The 18,384-nt window shown below is 46.5% G+C and overlaps 1 protein-coding gene across 1 annotated transcript in view; it reads right to left on the bottom strand.

The window, feature by feature from the left end:
- The window catches only part of LOC148535501 (paired box protein Pax-6-like), an 83,263-nt gene that overhangs the window by 16,660 nt on the left and 48,219 nt on the right, over positions 1-18,384 (bottom strand). The window contains exon 3 of the mRNA XM_088462657.1: positions 4,423-4,581. Coding sequence (XP_088318783.1) covers positions 4,423-4,581 — 159 coding nt within the window. The remainder of the gene's footprint in view (positions 1-4,422; positions 4,582-18,384) is intronic.

Below are 18,384 nucleotides of genomic sequence, written 5' to 3'. Positions count from 1 at the left end.
ATGGTGCTCAAGCCAATCAGCTCCCAACTGTCATCTGTTTGAAAAATTACAGTTGGGAGCTGATTGGCTGGAGCACCATTTGTCATATGCAACGAGTTTGATCACTCGTTGCGTATGATTAAACTCGTTAATAAATGGGCCTCTAAGTATCCATCGCCGCAACTCACGGCGAGTTGCATACATAATCACAGGGGGCTCCCGATGACAAATAGGCCTCTAAGCAGGGCTGGCTCCAGGGGTCTGAGCACCCTGTGCCGGCCCGGTACATAGTGCCATAGGCAACGCCCCCTGCGTGATGTTATTTGGAGGCGTGCCCGCATGGCATGCCTCCAAATAACGTCAGGCTGGGGTAAAGCCCAGCCCTCCATCACTGGCTGGGCTTCCCCCAGCCCTCTGCCATCAGTGAATGGATGCATCCATTCACACTCCGGGGGGCCGACTCCGCTGCACAGCTGCGGCGGTGGGGGTCCCCAACCTCCCGATTTGACCACTTGCGGGCCTCCTTGGCTCGCGAGTACTGTTCTGCTGAAATCGGGATGTTGGGGGGGTGCGCCCTCTATGGGTGGCGCCCCTGTGCAACCGCACTGGTCAAACACCCCTAGAGCCGGCCCTGCCTCTAAGTTCTTCCCCGCCCATCACTGCGTGATGATACATATCATGTTCCTGGCAGGCGGAGCTTAATGGTGCTAAATGCATTATTATGGCTCCATCCACCTCACAAGAAAGAGAAGCGGGGTCCAGGAGGTGATCTGATCTCCGGGAATTTCGGAGAGTCCTCAGAGGGGTTGTCATACCCTATTCATTTCTATGAAATACGCATTTACAAATATAAAGCCTCATTTATAAGTCAGACGCAAAGCACCTACAAGTGCGGCCGGCCGCGGCAGCCTGATCTACTAATATACTACTGCGAGTATCCATACGGCTTCATGTCTATGGTTTTACCGCTTCCTGTTTACCTGACCACAGCCACAACCGCCATCAATAGTATCAGCACGTACACCGTCAGAAACATGCGTCTCACCGTCAAACGCACACCTCAGAATAGCACGGAAGTCTGGCTACACGCCGACCAATCAGATTCCCACAAGTCAGATCTTTCCCTTGTGTTCACAAGGTAGCTGCCCAGATGCCATCCAGAAACGCCCATTTCACGGACACACGCAAAGCAAAATGGCCGCCCTTGTATCCTCTATAAAGGTGTGGCACATGCGTAGCATGCAATAGGTCTTTGTGGCGCATGCTCAGTTTACTAAAAGTCGTGAAAGCATCCACAGCCAAAGCTGCTTCCAACTCTGGAAGAACTGTGGAAGCTTTACACCTCTGTGAACGGCAAGTTCTGCTGTGAAAATCTATTTGCACAAAATTAGACTACCATGATTCTACTCAGTGCAGTGATTGTGGCAGAGAACCAAGGCTTCATAGCACTGTCTGTTATCCAAAGCAACCAAGTTAAAAAAAAATTCTCTCTACAAGGCGCAAGGCAGTACTGTATCTGCTAATCTTAATGTCACACTGATCTTGTTCCATTGGCAAAGAGAGATGTTTATAATATCAGTGTCCCGGCCACGGCTCATGAGTTAAGTCTGATTGGCCAGGTGGAGCTTGAGTGTAAAGAGCTTTTTTTCTCACCAATAAGTGGTGATGAAAAAAAATATATCATCACTGTGACAAGAGTCAATACCAAAAATATCATTATTGCCACTCCTTAAATAGGATACTACTATAGCTAAGTTACACATTACTGGCATGTTATATCTTGTGGAACATTTTTACTGGGCATACTACACCTTGCTAGGTAGAATAGGGATGGGTATGAAATACCGGTGGCTCAGTTGCTGCCGGTTCAAATCCCAACAGTGGCGGCCCGAACAGTTAGAATCCCAACTGTGGCTGTATTCTATCCCTACCCCTCTCACCCCCCCTAACCCTAACCTTCCCTTGGTGGTGGCTAACCCTAACCTCCCCAGGCGGGGTGCCTAACCTACCCCCGTTGGTGCCCAACCCTAACCCCCCCCTTCCCGCACCCTAAAGCTAACCCTCCCGGGGGAGGTGCCTAACCCTAACCTCCCCCCCCCGATGGCACCTAATCCTAATGACCATAGGCACTGTTCTCTGAGGAGCCTTGTACTGCTTTATTACCTTACCACGCTAGCGCGCTATGCACTATGCTACAGCCGTAGCTGCGATTTTATCCTAATGCCGTGACCGTTGCTGTTCATACTGGGAGGGCCACTTGCAGTGTCCCTAATCCATCTTGTTGCACCATTGATCACACAGTCTATGCTTGTACCAGTCCTATGGCGCTACTGTCCCTTTACATGCTGTCGTTGTCAGCGACATTCCCGCGACATACCTGCCTAACTACCGTCTGTTATCTCCCAGGATTGCCCACTGTAATCCCCAGCTCTTATTGCGTCTCCCTGCGGTAACAAACAAAGTGTAGTACTTCCACCATCGGCCAACTGCGTGCACATCGGCAAAGCGTGCAGTTAGCGTGCACCGCTGAATCAGGCCCATAAACCACAATTATAAACATTCGCCACATGTTTCCAGTGGACATGTGTATAGTGGTTTAATTTTAACATCAGTTGTTCAGCCCAGATAACTAACATAGGAAGAACAGGAGCATTTCACTGTGTACCAGGTGAGATGTACTATGTTGGGAGGTTACGGTAGATGCAGATAGACAGATGTCTGCAGCTGTCCCTGTGCAGCGATAAGCTGTGAGGCTGCTGAGTAAGAGCTCAGCTCCGGTGCACAGAGGAAGCAGTGATGGTTTCACACAGGCTGGCTTCCCTTGGGTGCACTGCGGTCTCATCCGCTCAAAGCACCACTGACTCCTTTCTTTACTAGCACATGTGTACAGAGGGTGCAAGCTCACAGACACTAGACAGACGCTTGTATTTTTTACTTCTGCAAACTAGTCTCTGTGCTACAGTAGCTGCTGTGCCGGTCTTAATGATCTCATAACTTGGTTGGAGAACCCTATTGAAAAACTGGTATAGTACAAAAAAATGTGGAGTCATACATAAAAATGATATGATGTTGTCACTTGTTTTGCAATCCATTAGACAAGAAGACTGTTTTCCTGTGATATCATATGCATGCAGATAGAGCATTAGTTCTGCCATTACACATCATTTCGAATGTAAGCTCTCACGAGCAGGGCCCTCATCCCTTATGTGCTTTTCCTTCCCTTACTCATACGATCATATACTAAAAACTCTCCACAAGGGCACGTAACACTTGGTAGCTGACACTCTGCTGCTTTTTTGAGTGTTATGATCGCTGCAGCAATGTTTATAAACCATGTTTTTATTCTGTATTGTTTTGTACTGTAAATCGCTGTATTACGAGTTTGCTCATTTGTTAATGTACATTGTGAGGCGCTGTGGAACCCTTGTGGCGCCATATAAATAAAGGATAATAATTATTATTTCAGTTTATTCTTTTCTAATCTGCTCTTGGAATAGAGAGATAGCTATCCAAGTTAGCCCAGAGAAAACTCGTCTAAAGAAGTGGTTAGGGCACCCAAACTGCCGTATGGACGCCCAAACCACTGTTAGGGTACACAAACCAATGGACTTTGCACACATTTACACATTTCTTCTCGCACCTCAGGAGGCTGCAAGAAGAAATGCATCCCCGCTGTGGCTTTAGGCCTCCGAACAACAACAATTGAATAACTCCATCGGGCACCCAATTGTATAGCCTGCCAGCATGGGGCACCCAAAACAATTGAAATCGCCCCCTTTGATTCCTGAAGCGGGCTGGCCCTTCATACCGATGGCCCATCTAGCATTTGCCAAAAGTTCCAGATTGCCAGTCCCACCTTGATTAGGTCCAGGTAGAACCATATCTAATGATGTTAGAGTATCAGGAAATCTTTCAGACTTTCTTATATGTGGGGCAGACACAAAGTGATAAACAAAAAAAGTTAAAAATACATTGTCTTTAGACACAATAAATATAGCTAGAATACACAATGCACTGTGTACAGGCATTTATGTTACCTAGGAGACTGCAACTTAGACATGTACTATGACTTTTAACTACTAAAGTTATGCACGATAATCACCACCCTCTTGAAAATATTTACTTTCTCAACATCATGCTGGGCAGCAGTCCATCCCATGAACACCTACAGTATCCCTGGAAGTTATGTCCCTATGACAACTGAAATATACTGTATGGTTGGATTTAGTTATATATGATAATAGACAGTTTAGTTTAAAACCACCAGGGCAATGTGCAAACAAAGTTATGATTTATGAGTGATTTTTTTTTTTTTGGAATAGGTTTTTAATACTTTGTACTGTACCTAACAATGTCAAGACTTCAGTTTGGAGTAAATTGCTGAAAAGTGAAACCCAGTCATAAGCTAAGTTCATACATCAGGAACACTGATAAAGTAATGACCTTTTTCTAATGCCTCAATCTGCTCCTGAGTGAAGGATGTACGGTTACGCTGAAGTTTCCGCTTCAGTTGTAGCCGGATCTGAGAGTCATCCAGGTCATCATTAACAGCCCCAGTCTGATGTTCCGATTCTAGACTGCTGTCCAACTGCTGGCAACTATCTGTGGAATACAAAGGCAGCGTTACATACCTGGCTAGTTAATTAAACATTAGAGAACGTTAAAGAAGAAATTCTGAGTAAGGGCATTTATCAAATCTGCTAAAGATTTGATAAATACTCTGCTAGAGAATGTGTCTAGCACTAATCTTTCCAGCTGCAATTTCATATTTTGTGAGCTAGATACTGTATATGCAGTTCTTTGTCTACTCTCCCAAATGTCATATCATCTCGCCAACATCAGGGATTTGGACTGCCTAGCACAATATCCTTTACAAGCTGATGAGTTCAAACCATCAGTTTATGAAGCAGTTTATTATTTGTACTATATTATATATGCAGTGTCAGAATGATAGATCTGTGTAGTGGGTATTGGTAGTACAGGTTGAGTCTCCCATATCCAAAATGCTTGGGACCAGGGGTATTTTGGATAACGGAATATTCCGTATTTTGGAATAATTGCATATCATAATTAAATATCTTGGGAATGGGACCCCAATATACACACAGAATGCATATATGTGTTATATGCACCTTATACACATAGCTGCAGCTCATTTATACAATATTTTCAATAATTTTGTGGCTCAAGCAAAGTTTGTGTACATACATGAAATAAATTTATGTTTCATTTACACCCTATACACACAGCCTGAAGGTAATTTTATACCATATTTTTAATAATTTGTGCCTTAGACAAAGTTTGTGTACATTGAACCATCAAAAATCAAAGGTTTTATTATCTCAGTCATGCCAAAATTATTCCGTAATTCGGAATATTCCGTATTTCGGAATATTTGGATATGGGAGACTCAACCTGTACTCCTAAAGAAGGAGAAAGCAGAGGGATGAAGGAATAAGCAGGGTAATGAAGGAGAAAGCAGAGGGATGAAGGAATAAGCAGGGGAATGAAGGAGAAAGCAGAGGGATGAAGGAATAAGCAGGGGAATGAAGGATAAAGCAGATGGATGAGGACTAAGCAGAGGGATAAAGGAGAAAGCAGAGGGATGAGGAATAAGCAGAGGGATAAAGGTGAAAGCAGAGGGATGAGGAATAAGCAGGGGAATGAGGGAGAAAACAGAGGGATGAGGGATAAAGCAGAGGGATGAAAGAATAAGCAGGGCAATGAAGGAGAAAGCAGAGGGATGAGGGAGAAAGCAGGGTGATAAAGGAGAAAGCAGAGAGATAAAGGAATAAGCAGGGAAATTAAGGAGAAAGCAGAAGGATGATGAATAAGAAGAGGGATAAAGGAGAAAGCAGAGGGATGAAGGAATAAGTAGGGGAATGAGGGAGAAAGCAGAGGGATGAGGGAGAAAGCAGAGGGATGAAGGAGAAAGCAGAGGGATGAAAGAGAAAGCAGAGGGATAAAGGAGAAAGCAGAGGGATAAAGGAGAAAGCAGAGGGATGAAGGAGAAAGCAGAGGGATGAGGGAGAAAGCAGAGGGATAAAGGAGAAAGCAGAGGGATGAGGGAGAAATCAGAGGGATAAAGGAGAAAGCAGAGGGATGAGGGAGAAAGCAGAGGGATGAGGGAGAAAGCAGTGGGATGAAGGAATAAGCAGGGGAATGATGGAGAAAGCAGAGGGATGAAGGAATAAGCGTGGCAATGAAGGAGAAGGAGGGATGAAAGAATAAGCAGGGGAATGAAGGAGAATGCAGAGGGATGAAGGAATAAACGTGGCAATGAAGGAGAAGGAGGGATGAAGGAATAAGCAGGGAATGAAGGAGAATTCAGAGGGATGAGGGAGAAAGCAGAGGGAGGAAGGAGTAAGCAGAGGGATGAGGGAGAAAGCAGAGGAATGAAGGAATAAGCAAGGGAATGAAGGAGAAAGCAGAGGGATGAAGAAGAAAGCAGGGGGATGAAGGAATAAATAGGGGAATGAGGGAGAAAGCAAAGGGATGAGGGAGAAAACAGAGGGGTGAAGGAATAAGCAGGGGAATGAAGGAGAAAGCAGAGGGATGAAGGAGAAAGCAGAGGGATGAAGGAGAAAGCAGAGGGATGAAGGAGAAAGCAGAGGGATGAGGGAGAAAGCAGTGGGATGAAGGGATAAGCAGGGGAATGATGGAGAAAGCAGAGGAATGAAGGAATAAGCAGGGGAATGAAGGAGAAAGCAGAGGGATGAGGGAGAAAGCAGAGGGATGAAGGAGTAAGCAGGGGAATGAAGGACAAAGCAGAGGGATGAAGGAATAAGCAGAGGAATGAAGGGGAAAGCAGGGGAATGAAGGAGAAAGCAGAGGGATGAAGGAATAAGCAGGGGAATGAAGGAGAAAGCAGAGGGATGAGAGAGAAAGCAGAGGGAGAAAGGAGTAAGCAGGGTGATAAAGGAGAAAGCAGAAGGAAGAAGGATTGTTTTGATTTTGGCTCTGGATTAATCTTTATGTTTTAGTTTTGCAAAACCACCCTCAAGTGTTTTGGTTTTGGATCACTGCCTCCCGCCCCCCCGGAAAGGCAGGCAAGCCTCCTGCCCCCCGGCGATTACAATATAAACCCCGGCAGTAGGGGGGGCGGTGACGCGATTCGCACTGAATCACATCATTGTGGCCCCATCCCCTGCTTCGCAATGACAAAAATATCGGCATTGTGAAGAGGGGGCGGGGTCACGATGAATCGATTGCGCTATCACGCCCAATGCTCTGCCCCCAATGATGAGTCATTGCCGCATCATGCCCCCTTTTGCCGCGAAACGTCCCCCCCGGAAGGAGGGGACTAAAAATCGGTAAGTATGATCTGATGGTGTTATCCTATCTGGGCCAAGCTTAGTAAATCTGACCGCTTTGCAGTTCCCATAAAAACCTATGGGGGCTGTGGCTACTGTCGGCAATGGAGGGACTGCAGTAGACATCTCCAATATATCTGCTGGGGCCCCTACATAGTACTTTTGGGGGATCCTTAATATTTGCATCTGTCTTCTGGGAATGCCCCACAAATATTACTTGACAAATAGGTCCCTTTGTAAGTAAACTGTACTAATTATTTTATTTATAGTAAAACAACATGCCGTCAAAATACTGTCTGTTGCAAGCTTATATTATATTTTGTTTGCCCCTGTTGTGCCCCTGAACTGCTTATCTGGTTGCACCACCTTTATCAGCAATTCCTGAAGTTATTGATTAGTACCAGACCTGTGAATGGATTTCATCTCATTCTTTCTTGAAGAACTGATTTACTTCGGTGCCATATGTGGGTTGCTCTCGTTTCTGTGTAGCCACAATCAGGGCCGTAGCTAGGGTAGTGCGGCCGGTGCCTTGGCACAGGGCACCACAGGTCAGGAGGCGCTGTTTGGGCCTGTCAAATTTCTGTTTATTATCATTCTTGCTTGTAGCTTCCTCTTATTTCATCCCCAGCATCTCCTGGCCTCTCCTATCTCTTCCCTGGCCCTTCCCCATGAAGCCTTGGCCCTTTTTTGGGTGCATTATGTCCCTTTGAAAAATGAGAGGGACGCCAATGCTCTTTATGGCACAGTGCACCAAAAGTTCTAGGTTTCGGATTGGTACTTATGTCAAAATAATTGAAAAATAAAAAAATAAATAAACAGAATACTTTTGGGATGACCCTAGTCAATAGGATCATCCCAAAAGTCTGCTCTTTATTTATTTTTTTCTTTTTCAATTATTTTGACATAAACCTGCAAAGCACTCTTAAAGTCCTGAGCTCAGCAAGGTACTACGACAGGAGAGCACAACCTGGAATAAAGAAAGAAACAGCCAGCACAGATGGAGATAGAATACTGGCTGGCACAATACATGTGAATGTGGGCACTAGAGATGGCTACTGAGTGAGTGTCTCAACACAATGACTCAAATCATTTAGATGTTCGAATGATTTGAGTCACTCAACGATTGGTGAGTTGAGACACCCACCTCTCTAGCCTCTCTGTCAGTGGGAGCCTGAGTCAGTGGCAGCTCCGCCCCCTACACTGCTGATCCGACCTGATCATACTTCTCTGCACTGAGTCAGTGCAGAAGTATGATCAGGTTGGATCAACAGCGTAGGGGGCGGAGCTATCAGCGACTCACTCTAAAGAGCCATGTCCCGTGACACTGTCTCGAGACACTCCACTGAATTGAGCCATATGGCTCAACTCGGTACGGTGAATTGATCTGCCCAACCATAGTGGGCAGGACTTGAAAAAGTCAAGTGGGCGGTGCAGAGCACACCATTATGCTAATTGCATCATCATACTTCTGCCTACTTGGTGTTCACTGTGGAAGCCTGACGTGATTACAGCATATTCACATCCCCAATGCATTCTGGGAGAATTTCCCGCTCTCCCTGGAGTCCAGGAGATCTTACCCTATTAGTTGTCTCCAGCGCATTCCAATAGGAAGCTACTGTATGCATGGACAATTTCCTTGTCACTGTAGTAGATCAGTAGTTTTGAAAATGTGTCCCTCCAGCTGTTGTGGAACTACACATCCCAGCATGGCCTGCTACAGTTTTACATGCACTAATAGCAAAACCGAGTGTTAACACAAGAGATTTGCCCCAACAAAATCTGATAGGATCCACGTGTTTTTAAATTTGTTCTCCTGATGACCATGACGCTGCAGATCCACTTGCATTTTGCACTAGTGCTGAGCTTCGTAAATGAGATTAAGCATACTTGCCTACCCTCCCGATTCGAACATCGGGAGCCATTCCCGGCCCCCCGGATAGACAGGCAAGCCTCCCATTGGCCACCGACCCCCTCCGCGCGATAACCTGAAAACCCCCCCGTCCATGCGTCACTTTGGCCCCGCCCTCTGCTTAACAGTGCCTGTAATATCGGCGTTGTGTACAGGGGCGAGGCCAAAATTATGTGATCGCATGGCCCTGCCCCCCCGCTCCGCCCACAAATGACAGTAAGCTGTCGATCACGCCCCCCTGCCATACCGATCTGGCTGCTCCCTCCCGGAAGGGGCAGCCAGAATGTTGGCAACCATGAGATTAACTGTATTTGATAGGCTGCTAAGTATACACCGCCCCTGTTTCTCAACCAGGTAAACAACTGTGTTTTTACCCTAAATTTAAAAACACAATTATCCCAAAAACGAATGTGTGCGACATACTAAACGTGATTTCATACTTTCCTACTCTCTTGGAATGGCCGGGAGGCTCCCTAGACCCCTACCCCACCGCACATACCCAATTTGCGCTGATTCGTGTCATCGTGGCCCCGCCCACTGCTTGACCATGCCGGTAATCTCAGCATTGTGTAGCAGGGGCGGGGCTATGCCCCAGCGGTGCTTTAAGTCACCACCTCATCCCCCTTAGGACACACCACGCCCCCCCACTGTGCTGACCAGGTTGCCCCCTCCCTGAAGGGACAACCAGAATGTCAGCAAGTATGTGTGATTTCTCTCAATATGTAGAATAACTGGCAGGAATTCTGCATATGTAAACAGGAGATCACTTACCAACTTCTGAATAAAATAACTCTCGTAAATGGGGAGTACCCTCATTATATTCTGTACAATTGTGTACGAAAGCCTAGGTAAGAAGAAATATTGTACAGGGTACAGCATGGCAGTGTTCAACTTATCTTAAAAAGTGGTAGAGTACTTGTATGGCACTACCAAAAAATAATGTTTAATCCAAGTAGTGATGGGTGTATTATTCTTTTGTCAGCAAGGTGACTAGGGGTCCGTAGGGCCTCCGATGATGAAGTATTGAACTCGCTGTAAGAGATACTTAAGTATCAAACACGCAGCGGGGGAAACTTTACACCGGAGCAATCCCGGCGCGGGGACAGCTGCTCTGAAAAGCAGCTGTCCCTTCGGTTAGTATTGCAGCTACACTTACCTCCTCCCCGTCTTCCCGCTACGCATGCATGACCCGAGGTCACGCATGTGCACAGCCGCTGGGAAGGTAGTGAGGAGGTGACGCTCGGATCCCTCTTCGCATTCCCGGAAGGAGGAGGCAGGGCCGGCTCTGGGGTGTTCAACCAGTGCGGTCGAACAGGGGCGCCACCCATAGAGGGCGCACCCCTCCCCAACATCCCGATTTCAGCGGGACAGTACTGTCTAAGTGGCCCGCGGGTGGTGAAAGCGGGAGGTCGGGGACCCCCACCGCCGCAGCTGTGCAGCGGTGCCAGACCCCTGGAGTGTGAATGGATGCAGCGAGCATGCGTGCGGCATCCATTCACAGACGTGAGAGGGCTGGGCTTTACCCCCAGCCAGTGACGGAGGGATGGGCTTTACCCCCAGCCTGACATTTATTGGAGGCGTGCCATGCGGGCAAGCCTCCAACTAACGTCACGTAGGGGGCATGGCCTATGGTAATGAGGCCACGCCCCCAATTTGCGCAGTGTACCGGGCCAGCACAGGGTGCTCAGGCCCCTGGAGCCAGCCCTGGGAGCAGGGATCCAAGAGCAAGTGCCGTCTGAAGATGGAGCTAATGTTCTTGGAAGCAAACAAAAGTTTGATGAATATCAGGGGTCCTTTTCGGACCCCTGATGATGAATGGCCCGGTAGCTAAAATATTCGGAAACTAGCATTTCAGCATGGTTACCGGGCCATTTAGTGTTGATGAAAAGGCCCCTAGGTGAGGCAATATAAAATTTATGGTGCATACACACGGTCAGATTTTTCCTTCAGATATGAACGATAACGATTTAAAAATCGTTCAGTCGTTCATATCCGAAGGAAAATCTGACATATCTGACATACCTGAACGATGGACGATCAACGATGCGCATTCCCGTTTGTCAGATAACGATATCTGACATCTGATGTGTTTGCAGTCAGACTTGGACGATTCCATTCATTTTAATGCAGTCAAAAATCGTTCAAATCGTTCAAAACTTTGGTAAAATCGTTCAAATCATTCAATCGTTCATCTGACAAATCTGACAAGTCTGACAAATCTGACCGTGTGTATGCTCCATAACAATGATTTTGAAATATCTGTTTAATGCGCAAAGTACATATTCACTAAAATAAACAAGATTAAATGTAACATAACACTATCAACGAATAAGTAATCATCTTGTACACAAAATACATAAGTCACCTCTCATGTCAGACTCAAAGCACTCTTAAGACCCCTGGGCTTAGCAAGAGACACCAGCAGGAAAATTCAAGCTGAGGGGCTTGAAGGGAACAGGTTGCCTTAACCCCAAGCGACCAGCCCTGGCGACAGCAGACCTGGGAATCTGAAACACAAGCCCACAGGCCTTAGTAGCCGCTGGATGCAGTACATGTTACTATAGTTATCAAAGGCTGCGGGGCGTACAGTGCCTCGAACACTAGTGTCATGTCGGACACAAATTACTCTGGGCGCAAGTTACTCACCAACACAAGATGCTACAAGCTGCAGTCATTTCTGGTGTTAAAACCAGTCAATCAACAGTCACCGCTGCTGACCACATAATGCTGCAGAACCCCTAGTGACCTGGATGGGATTTAACTATTCATGCACGGGTGGAATCACCAAGCCGTCTCCAGATCTGTGACGCCACTCAGCAAGCTCACATCAAGGTCCTAAAATATATTGGGCATGATTTTGAGTTGGAAGCATCTGTGAAAACGGACGCATCTCCCGTTTTCTAACCAACTGTGCATAAGCCGCGTGATGGGTCTGAAGTTGCACAGGGAGCACGTGCGTTCCGAATCTTGTGCATACGGAATCCAGCGTGAAATAAGTAGGGATGTGCAGGCTCGGTTTAGTTCGGATTTTCCCGCCAAATTCAGATTTTTCACGCCAATATCGGGTCTCATGGACTTTTGTCCGGGAATGATGATGTTTGCCCATGAAAGATGACGTTTTACCTCTTTCTGAAACCCGATTTTTTTTGGCGGGAAAAACCAAACTAATCCGAGCCTGCACATCCCTAGAAATAAGTGTTTCTGTGCGGCAAGTGGGCGCCGGGTATCAAGATGCAATGAGCAGCTATTTCTGATGGGAGCATCACAGAAGTGTCGTGGCCGCATACTGGTAAGGAGGAGAAGCCGACTATCCGGCAACCCTGCTTTTTCCTTGCGCTATGCAATAACTGAGTCCATTCATTTGTTTGGGCAAACGGTCACAGTTTTATTAAACCACAGCACACTTAAAACACACAACAGAGATCGCTGAGCATGGAGAGTACTGTTGAGCAAGGCTTTCGTACCATTTGTTAAAATGCACGTATATATGTGCGCGAGGGGCGTGTCCGGCCAAACCTTGTAGGCCGCACCCCCTCTCCACCCCATGGGGGGCGTGTTCGGCCTAACTTTGTAAGCCGCAATAAGCCGCACCCCCTTCTCCGTTCGCACGGTTTAGTGCTCGGCCCCACCTCGAAGGCCGCAGCAAGCCGCACCCACTTTCTCAACCTGGGGACCAGCTACCATGTGCATACCCCCTTCGCTTGGCATGCCTCCCGTATGTCGCAGCTGTCTCAAGCAGCCTATTTACTGGCGAGTATGCCTGGCCCTCTGAAATCCCCCTACATACCTTGCTCACCATCTTCTCACCTGACCTTATACTGACTGTGACAAACGCTGACAACGGCTATCCCACCATCTCGGCCTTGAAGCTATTACTGTACCTTCTTCTGCAAAACATTTATTTATTTTTTTTATAGTTTTTCTTTTTATTTATTTATTTCTTTATTTTTTTCTAAAACAAATAGTACACCAACAACCCCGGAATTTAACATACGAAAAACCAGTACCACATCAGTAATACAAGTTGCCACCCTCTGCGCACCCCGCATTAACTTCTGCCTGCCCTTATAATGCCCCCTGGTGGCCCCACTCCCCTGACCTGGCCACGCTATCCCACTGGCCAGTAGGACTCCTGAGATGCTAAAATAGGGACGGGCCCCTCTGCCCGTCACCACAGCTTTCGCGCCGCTGACCAGCAAGCCGCCTCGTGATCCTCCCCTTTTACAGGGCTCCGTCGCAATTACAGCATCCTCTGCTCTCCAAGGAGATGCCTATTTCTGATGGACCCCATGTATCCAGCATGTGGCTGGTGCTACAGCAAATACTTATGATGACGGTTACATCTGCGGACGCTAGAACAGTGGGCATGATAAACTTGCATTTCAGACGCACAGATCTGCTTCAGTCTATTGTCGCATTAGCATATGAAAGTAAGAACAATGCTGCGGGTGTAGGGAAAAGCAGCCACAGAAGCGGCCAAATCAAAATCAGGCCCTTAGTGCATAATGAAATAGTAAGTAGGTGTTTCTGTTTATGTCTCATAACTTCAGTTACATTTGATCACAAAAACAGTAATAAATAATGTCAAATAAAATCCTAATCCTCCGTAGGTCATAGCTCATAGTTCCCAATGTTTTAGACTAATTTCCAGATGTTCTCAGCGACTGGGCAGGTGCCTGCAGGTTTGTGGCTGTGGCACAGGGTCAAAGTTGGGAAGACAAATGTACACTACAATCCCCATTTTTATAATATATTTTGCAAACATGGTTAAAATGTAATGTTTTCCATTATACAAGTTTCATGTCATCAAATAGACACAAATGATTCCAAGTGGACATAAATGGACAATACAGCTCCTCTGCAGAGTGATGGTTGTACAGTTTGGCCGAGTGGTCAGATCATTTCCGGAGACGCTGGAAACTGTGTGATGCTTTTACTGCGATGTTCAGTAATGTTCTGGTACAATGAGACTGGATTATTATTGTCATGGATTAATCCTCTTTTTAGCCCTTGCCTCTATCTGTCGATTACTTCTATGATATTACACTGTGGAGTAGAATGATCAAACCTTCGAGAGAGAGATAAAGATCAAGCTTCTACCTATCATTTATCTAGTAGAGTCTACTCTATACAATGATAGCTAGGATCTGATTAGTTGCTATAGACCTGCAATTGTCCTCTTTTGAAGGTTTGATAATTTCTCCTGCTTCTACCTTAAGAATAGATTGTTAGAATTGGATACATTATACATAATATAGGGAATGGTCAATATATAAAAAGGGCCATTTCCAAGGACATATTTTTCCTGGAAGTGAATGACAGCTGGCAACTATACCAAATGCACACTACAGTACATACCTGTCAGCCATACTGAGTTTCTGCAATCTAATGTGCTGACTTAACGGGCGTTATGTGGTCACATTTGGGCATGATTCAGGTGGATCTGGGCACGGTGTGGAATAGTTAGGGCATGACGTAATGGGGCTGATTCTGAGTTGGGAGTACAACAAAAAAAAGCAAGTAACTTGTATCTGGAACAAACCGGGATGCAGTCAGGAAGCAGACGGTCGAAATGCCGACCGGCGGCTTCCCGACTGTCAAATCCCGGCAAGGTACTAATGACAGGCGTTGAAATCCCGACACCTATCATTAGACATACGCCCGGCACACCGAACGAAGGTAAGCCAGGCTCCGGACGCGCACAGCTGCGGGGGGGGGGGTTAGGTTTTAGGGCTCCCGGGGGTTTAGGCTAGGGGAAGGAGGGGTTAGAGTTAGGCACTCCGGGGGGAGGTTAGGGTTAGGCACCCCCTCTGGAGACTTAGGTTTAGGCAGCGGGGAAGGGGGGGGTTAGGTTTAGGCACTTAGAGGGGGGTTAGGGTTAGGCACCAGGGAGGGTGGTTAGGGTTAAGCACCCCTAAAGGAGGGTTAGGGTTAGGGGGGGTAAGGTTAGTTAATACTTACCTTTGGAGCTGTCGGGATCTTCACTGGTGCCGGGCTTCTGGCCTCGGGATTTGAACATAGGTCCGGCGGTATTTCATACCGATCCCAACAAACCATGTTGCAATGCAAGGGATGAAAATACATTTATTATTTTTTGCATGCAGGGTAAATACTGGCTGCTGTTGCATGTAGCCCAAAAATGCTGGACAGCTTTATTGTTACACTGCAATTTAGATTTGAGTTTGAACCCCCGTCAGGGCTCAGCCGGGGATCGGCGCCCGCTTACCGCACCGCCGGCTTCCCCTTTCATCCTGGGTGGTCGGTCGGCCTGCGCGACGGCGGGGGAGAAGCTGAGGATTCTCCCCGCTTGCTGTGGCTTCCTGGAGGGCTGGTGTCCGGCATCTCAAATCCGGACATGGGCGCCGCCGTGACTGGATTCTTCCTCCTGATTGGCTCGTTTCCAGCTGATGCTGTGCACCTGTCTAAGGGTTCCCCTGGGTATAAAACTGTCCCACAGGTTATGGGAAATTGCCTGAACAACGGTTGTCTCCTAGCGTGCCTTAGTGAGTTCCCGGTTCAGGTTCCTATTCATCCGTACAGCAGCTGTGACCACCTTTACCTGTGTGCCTAAAACATCTCTGGTGAATACCCGTGCAGCAGTGTTACCACCTTTACCTGTGTGCCTTAACATCTCTGGTGAATACCCGTGCAGCAGTGTTAATACCTTTACCTGTGTGCCTTTACGTCTCTGGTGAATACCCGTGCAGCAGTGTTACCACCTTTACCTGTGTGCCTTTACGTCTCTGGTGAATACCCGTGCAGCAGTGTGACCATCCCCACCTGTGTGCCTCACGTCTCCCGTGGACATCCGTGCTACAACATTTACCACCTCTACCCGTGTGCCTTCTATCTCTGGTGACGTCTCAAGTAACCGTGAGTCGCTTCCCACTTTGAAAGCCTTATTGACGTTTTTGATCCTCGTGTCAAGTTGTTGTCTATACAGTATTTTCAGGGACTGTGTTGTGCCTAACAGGCATATCCTCGCTGGGCCACGGGTGTAGTGTCTCTATCCCTGCAGGGCTTGGGTACCTGGTCAAAGGACCGCGACCTGCTCACGGGGTGCAGCTAAGCCCATATCCCAATTGGGGGGGTCACTGGCGAACACCATCCTGTGGGTTAGACTCCGCACCTTTGCCCAGGTCTCGCCAACACTCAAGACCTGTGGATGAGGAGAACGTACATCCAGGCCCCTCGTCTCCGTTTCTTTCCCCAACTGAGGCCCACCACGTCCTTTTCTCCAGTTTCAGACGTGACACCCCCAATCCAAATCTCTCTGCACATTTTATATTTACCATGGTGCAAATTTACTTGCTCTTTTTTGCTTTGCTCCCACCTCAGAAACAGCCCCTGTATCAGCAGCAGTGGCTGGGCTCTGGAGCGCCCTGCACTGTCCCAGCCTCCTAAGTGCATGACATAATGATGTCACACAGTGGGTGCGGTACTGCCGGACACGGGAAGTTCAGCACTGCCCGGAGCATCCTGAGGACAATCCGAGCGGCTGCAAAGACTGCAGGGTGCCTGCCTAGAGCGTCCAAATGACGCTGAGCAGCCATACCGGCTGCAGTGAGCCGTTCCAGGCACCCTGCTAGCCAACAAACAAACAAATAGAATTCAGGCGCATAAGTATTACAACTAATAAGAATAAAAGAAGTTATGCAACTTAATTGTAGTTTTCAGCTGCTCCTACAGAGTAAATCTGTTATACTCTAAGCATATATATATAGTAGCTGCTATCTTTCAATAACAAGGAGCGCATAGAGATTACAAATTTAAAACAGTATTTAATATAAAATATATCCATATACACATATCAAAAATGATGATGCACAATATAAAGATACATAGTTGAAAATGTATTTGTATATTCAATAATAATTCAAAAGATGTGCTGATCAAAAAATAAATGTTTATATGGATATATTTTATATTAAATACTGATTTGTAATCTCTATGCGCTCCTTGTTATTGAAAGATAGCAGCTACTATACCCTGCTAGCCAGAAGCAAGGGCTGTGGGGCAGCAACGGTGCTGCCCACAGAGCTCCTCTGCCACAGAGCCTGGTCCGGCACCCTCACTTGTTTTAGTGAAAAGGCTTCGTTCTCTTGGATGTTGCTTCAATCTACAAAATGGCTGCCTATTCTGCGAGTCAGTAACAGGTGCCCTTATTGTGGTAAAAACGATACATTTTATGGATGGACATTTTAGAATTTCAAGAATATATTCTTTGTAGAAGTCGTTATTACTCGTGGTGCTAAATTGTAGACATTTAACCTATGATTTAAAAATATAGAAAAAAAAAAATGCTTTCAGTGTTTTCTGAACAATATTTTTTAACACCACAAGTTTCAGCTGGCCTGGTCTTTTTGCAGAACATGTAAACAACTGCACAAGTGTTTTGCCTAAATGAAACTAATTCTATGAAGAGGAAACAAACCCTAAAACACATGTTAATTTATTTAAAAATAATAATAATTAAAAAGCGAGTTCTTAGATAGACAAAGAGTTCAGGCCCCGTGCAAAAAGCAATACGTGTGCAGATCTGCAAACAACTAAGACTAGCTAAGACTATGGTATGCTTCCTGCCTCCACCACAGCTCAGCACCACAGCGATATAAACTGTGACACTCATAGCGATAACACAGCTTGGTCAGTGACTACCAGACCGACCCTAAACTGACTCAGCACAAATAAAAAAACAAAATACACTGACTTATATAGATCCTTCACTGAGTGGTTATGGTTTATTATTTTCTTAATCTTGTATAAAAAAAAGTTTGCAAATCCAGTACTATAACAGATGAGGTCCCCTTTTACATCCTCACCTCCCAGTCTTTCTTTCCTTCCACATTGTCTATATTTTAGTTATTTTATTAAAGTTCTGTAGGAAAGTTCCCCTTTATTTGAAAATTCCTTAACAGGTATCCATGTGCAAGTATAACAGCATCCGCACATGGTATTTACTGTCCATTGTACTCCTGACCTAATGTTTGTGGCTGTGTTTAATAAATTCAGCTTTTTTACAATACAATATCCGTGATCAGTGGCGTCACAAGGAGGGTGCGGGCTGCACCCCGGTGTCACCCTCCTTGGGATGACACCAAAGTTCCGACTCCTCCTCAGTGACAGGATCCGGGTGCTGTAATGTAGCATTACGTGCAACACTCGGCTAATGACACATTGAGG

This window comes from Taudactylus pleione, unplaced genomic scaffold (genome assembly GCF_031769625.1).
Source record: "Taudactylus pleione unplaced genomic scaffold, aTauple2 ptg000051l, whole genome shotgun sequence".
Taxonomy (NCBI): domain Eukaryota; kingdom Metazoa; phylum Chordata; class Amphibia; order Anura; family Myobatrachidae; genus Taudactylus; species Taudactylus pleione.
The sequence above is the reverse complement of the archived record's forward strand: the minus strand, read 5'-3'. Positions and strand labels throughout refer to the sequence as shown.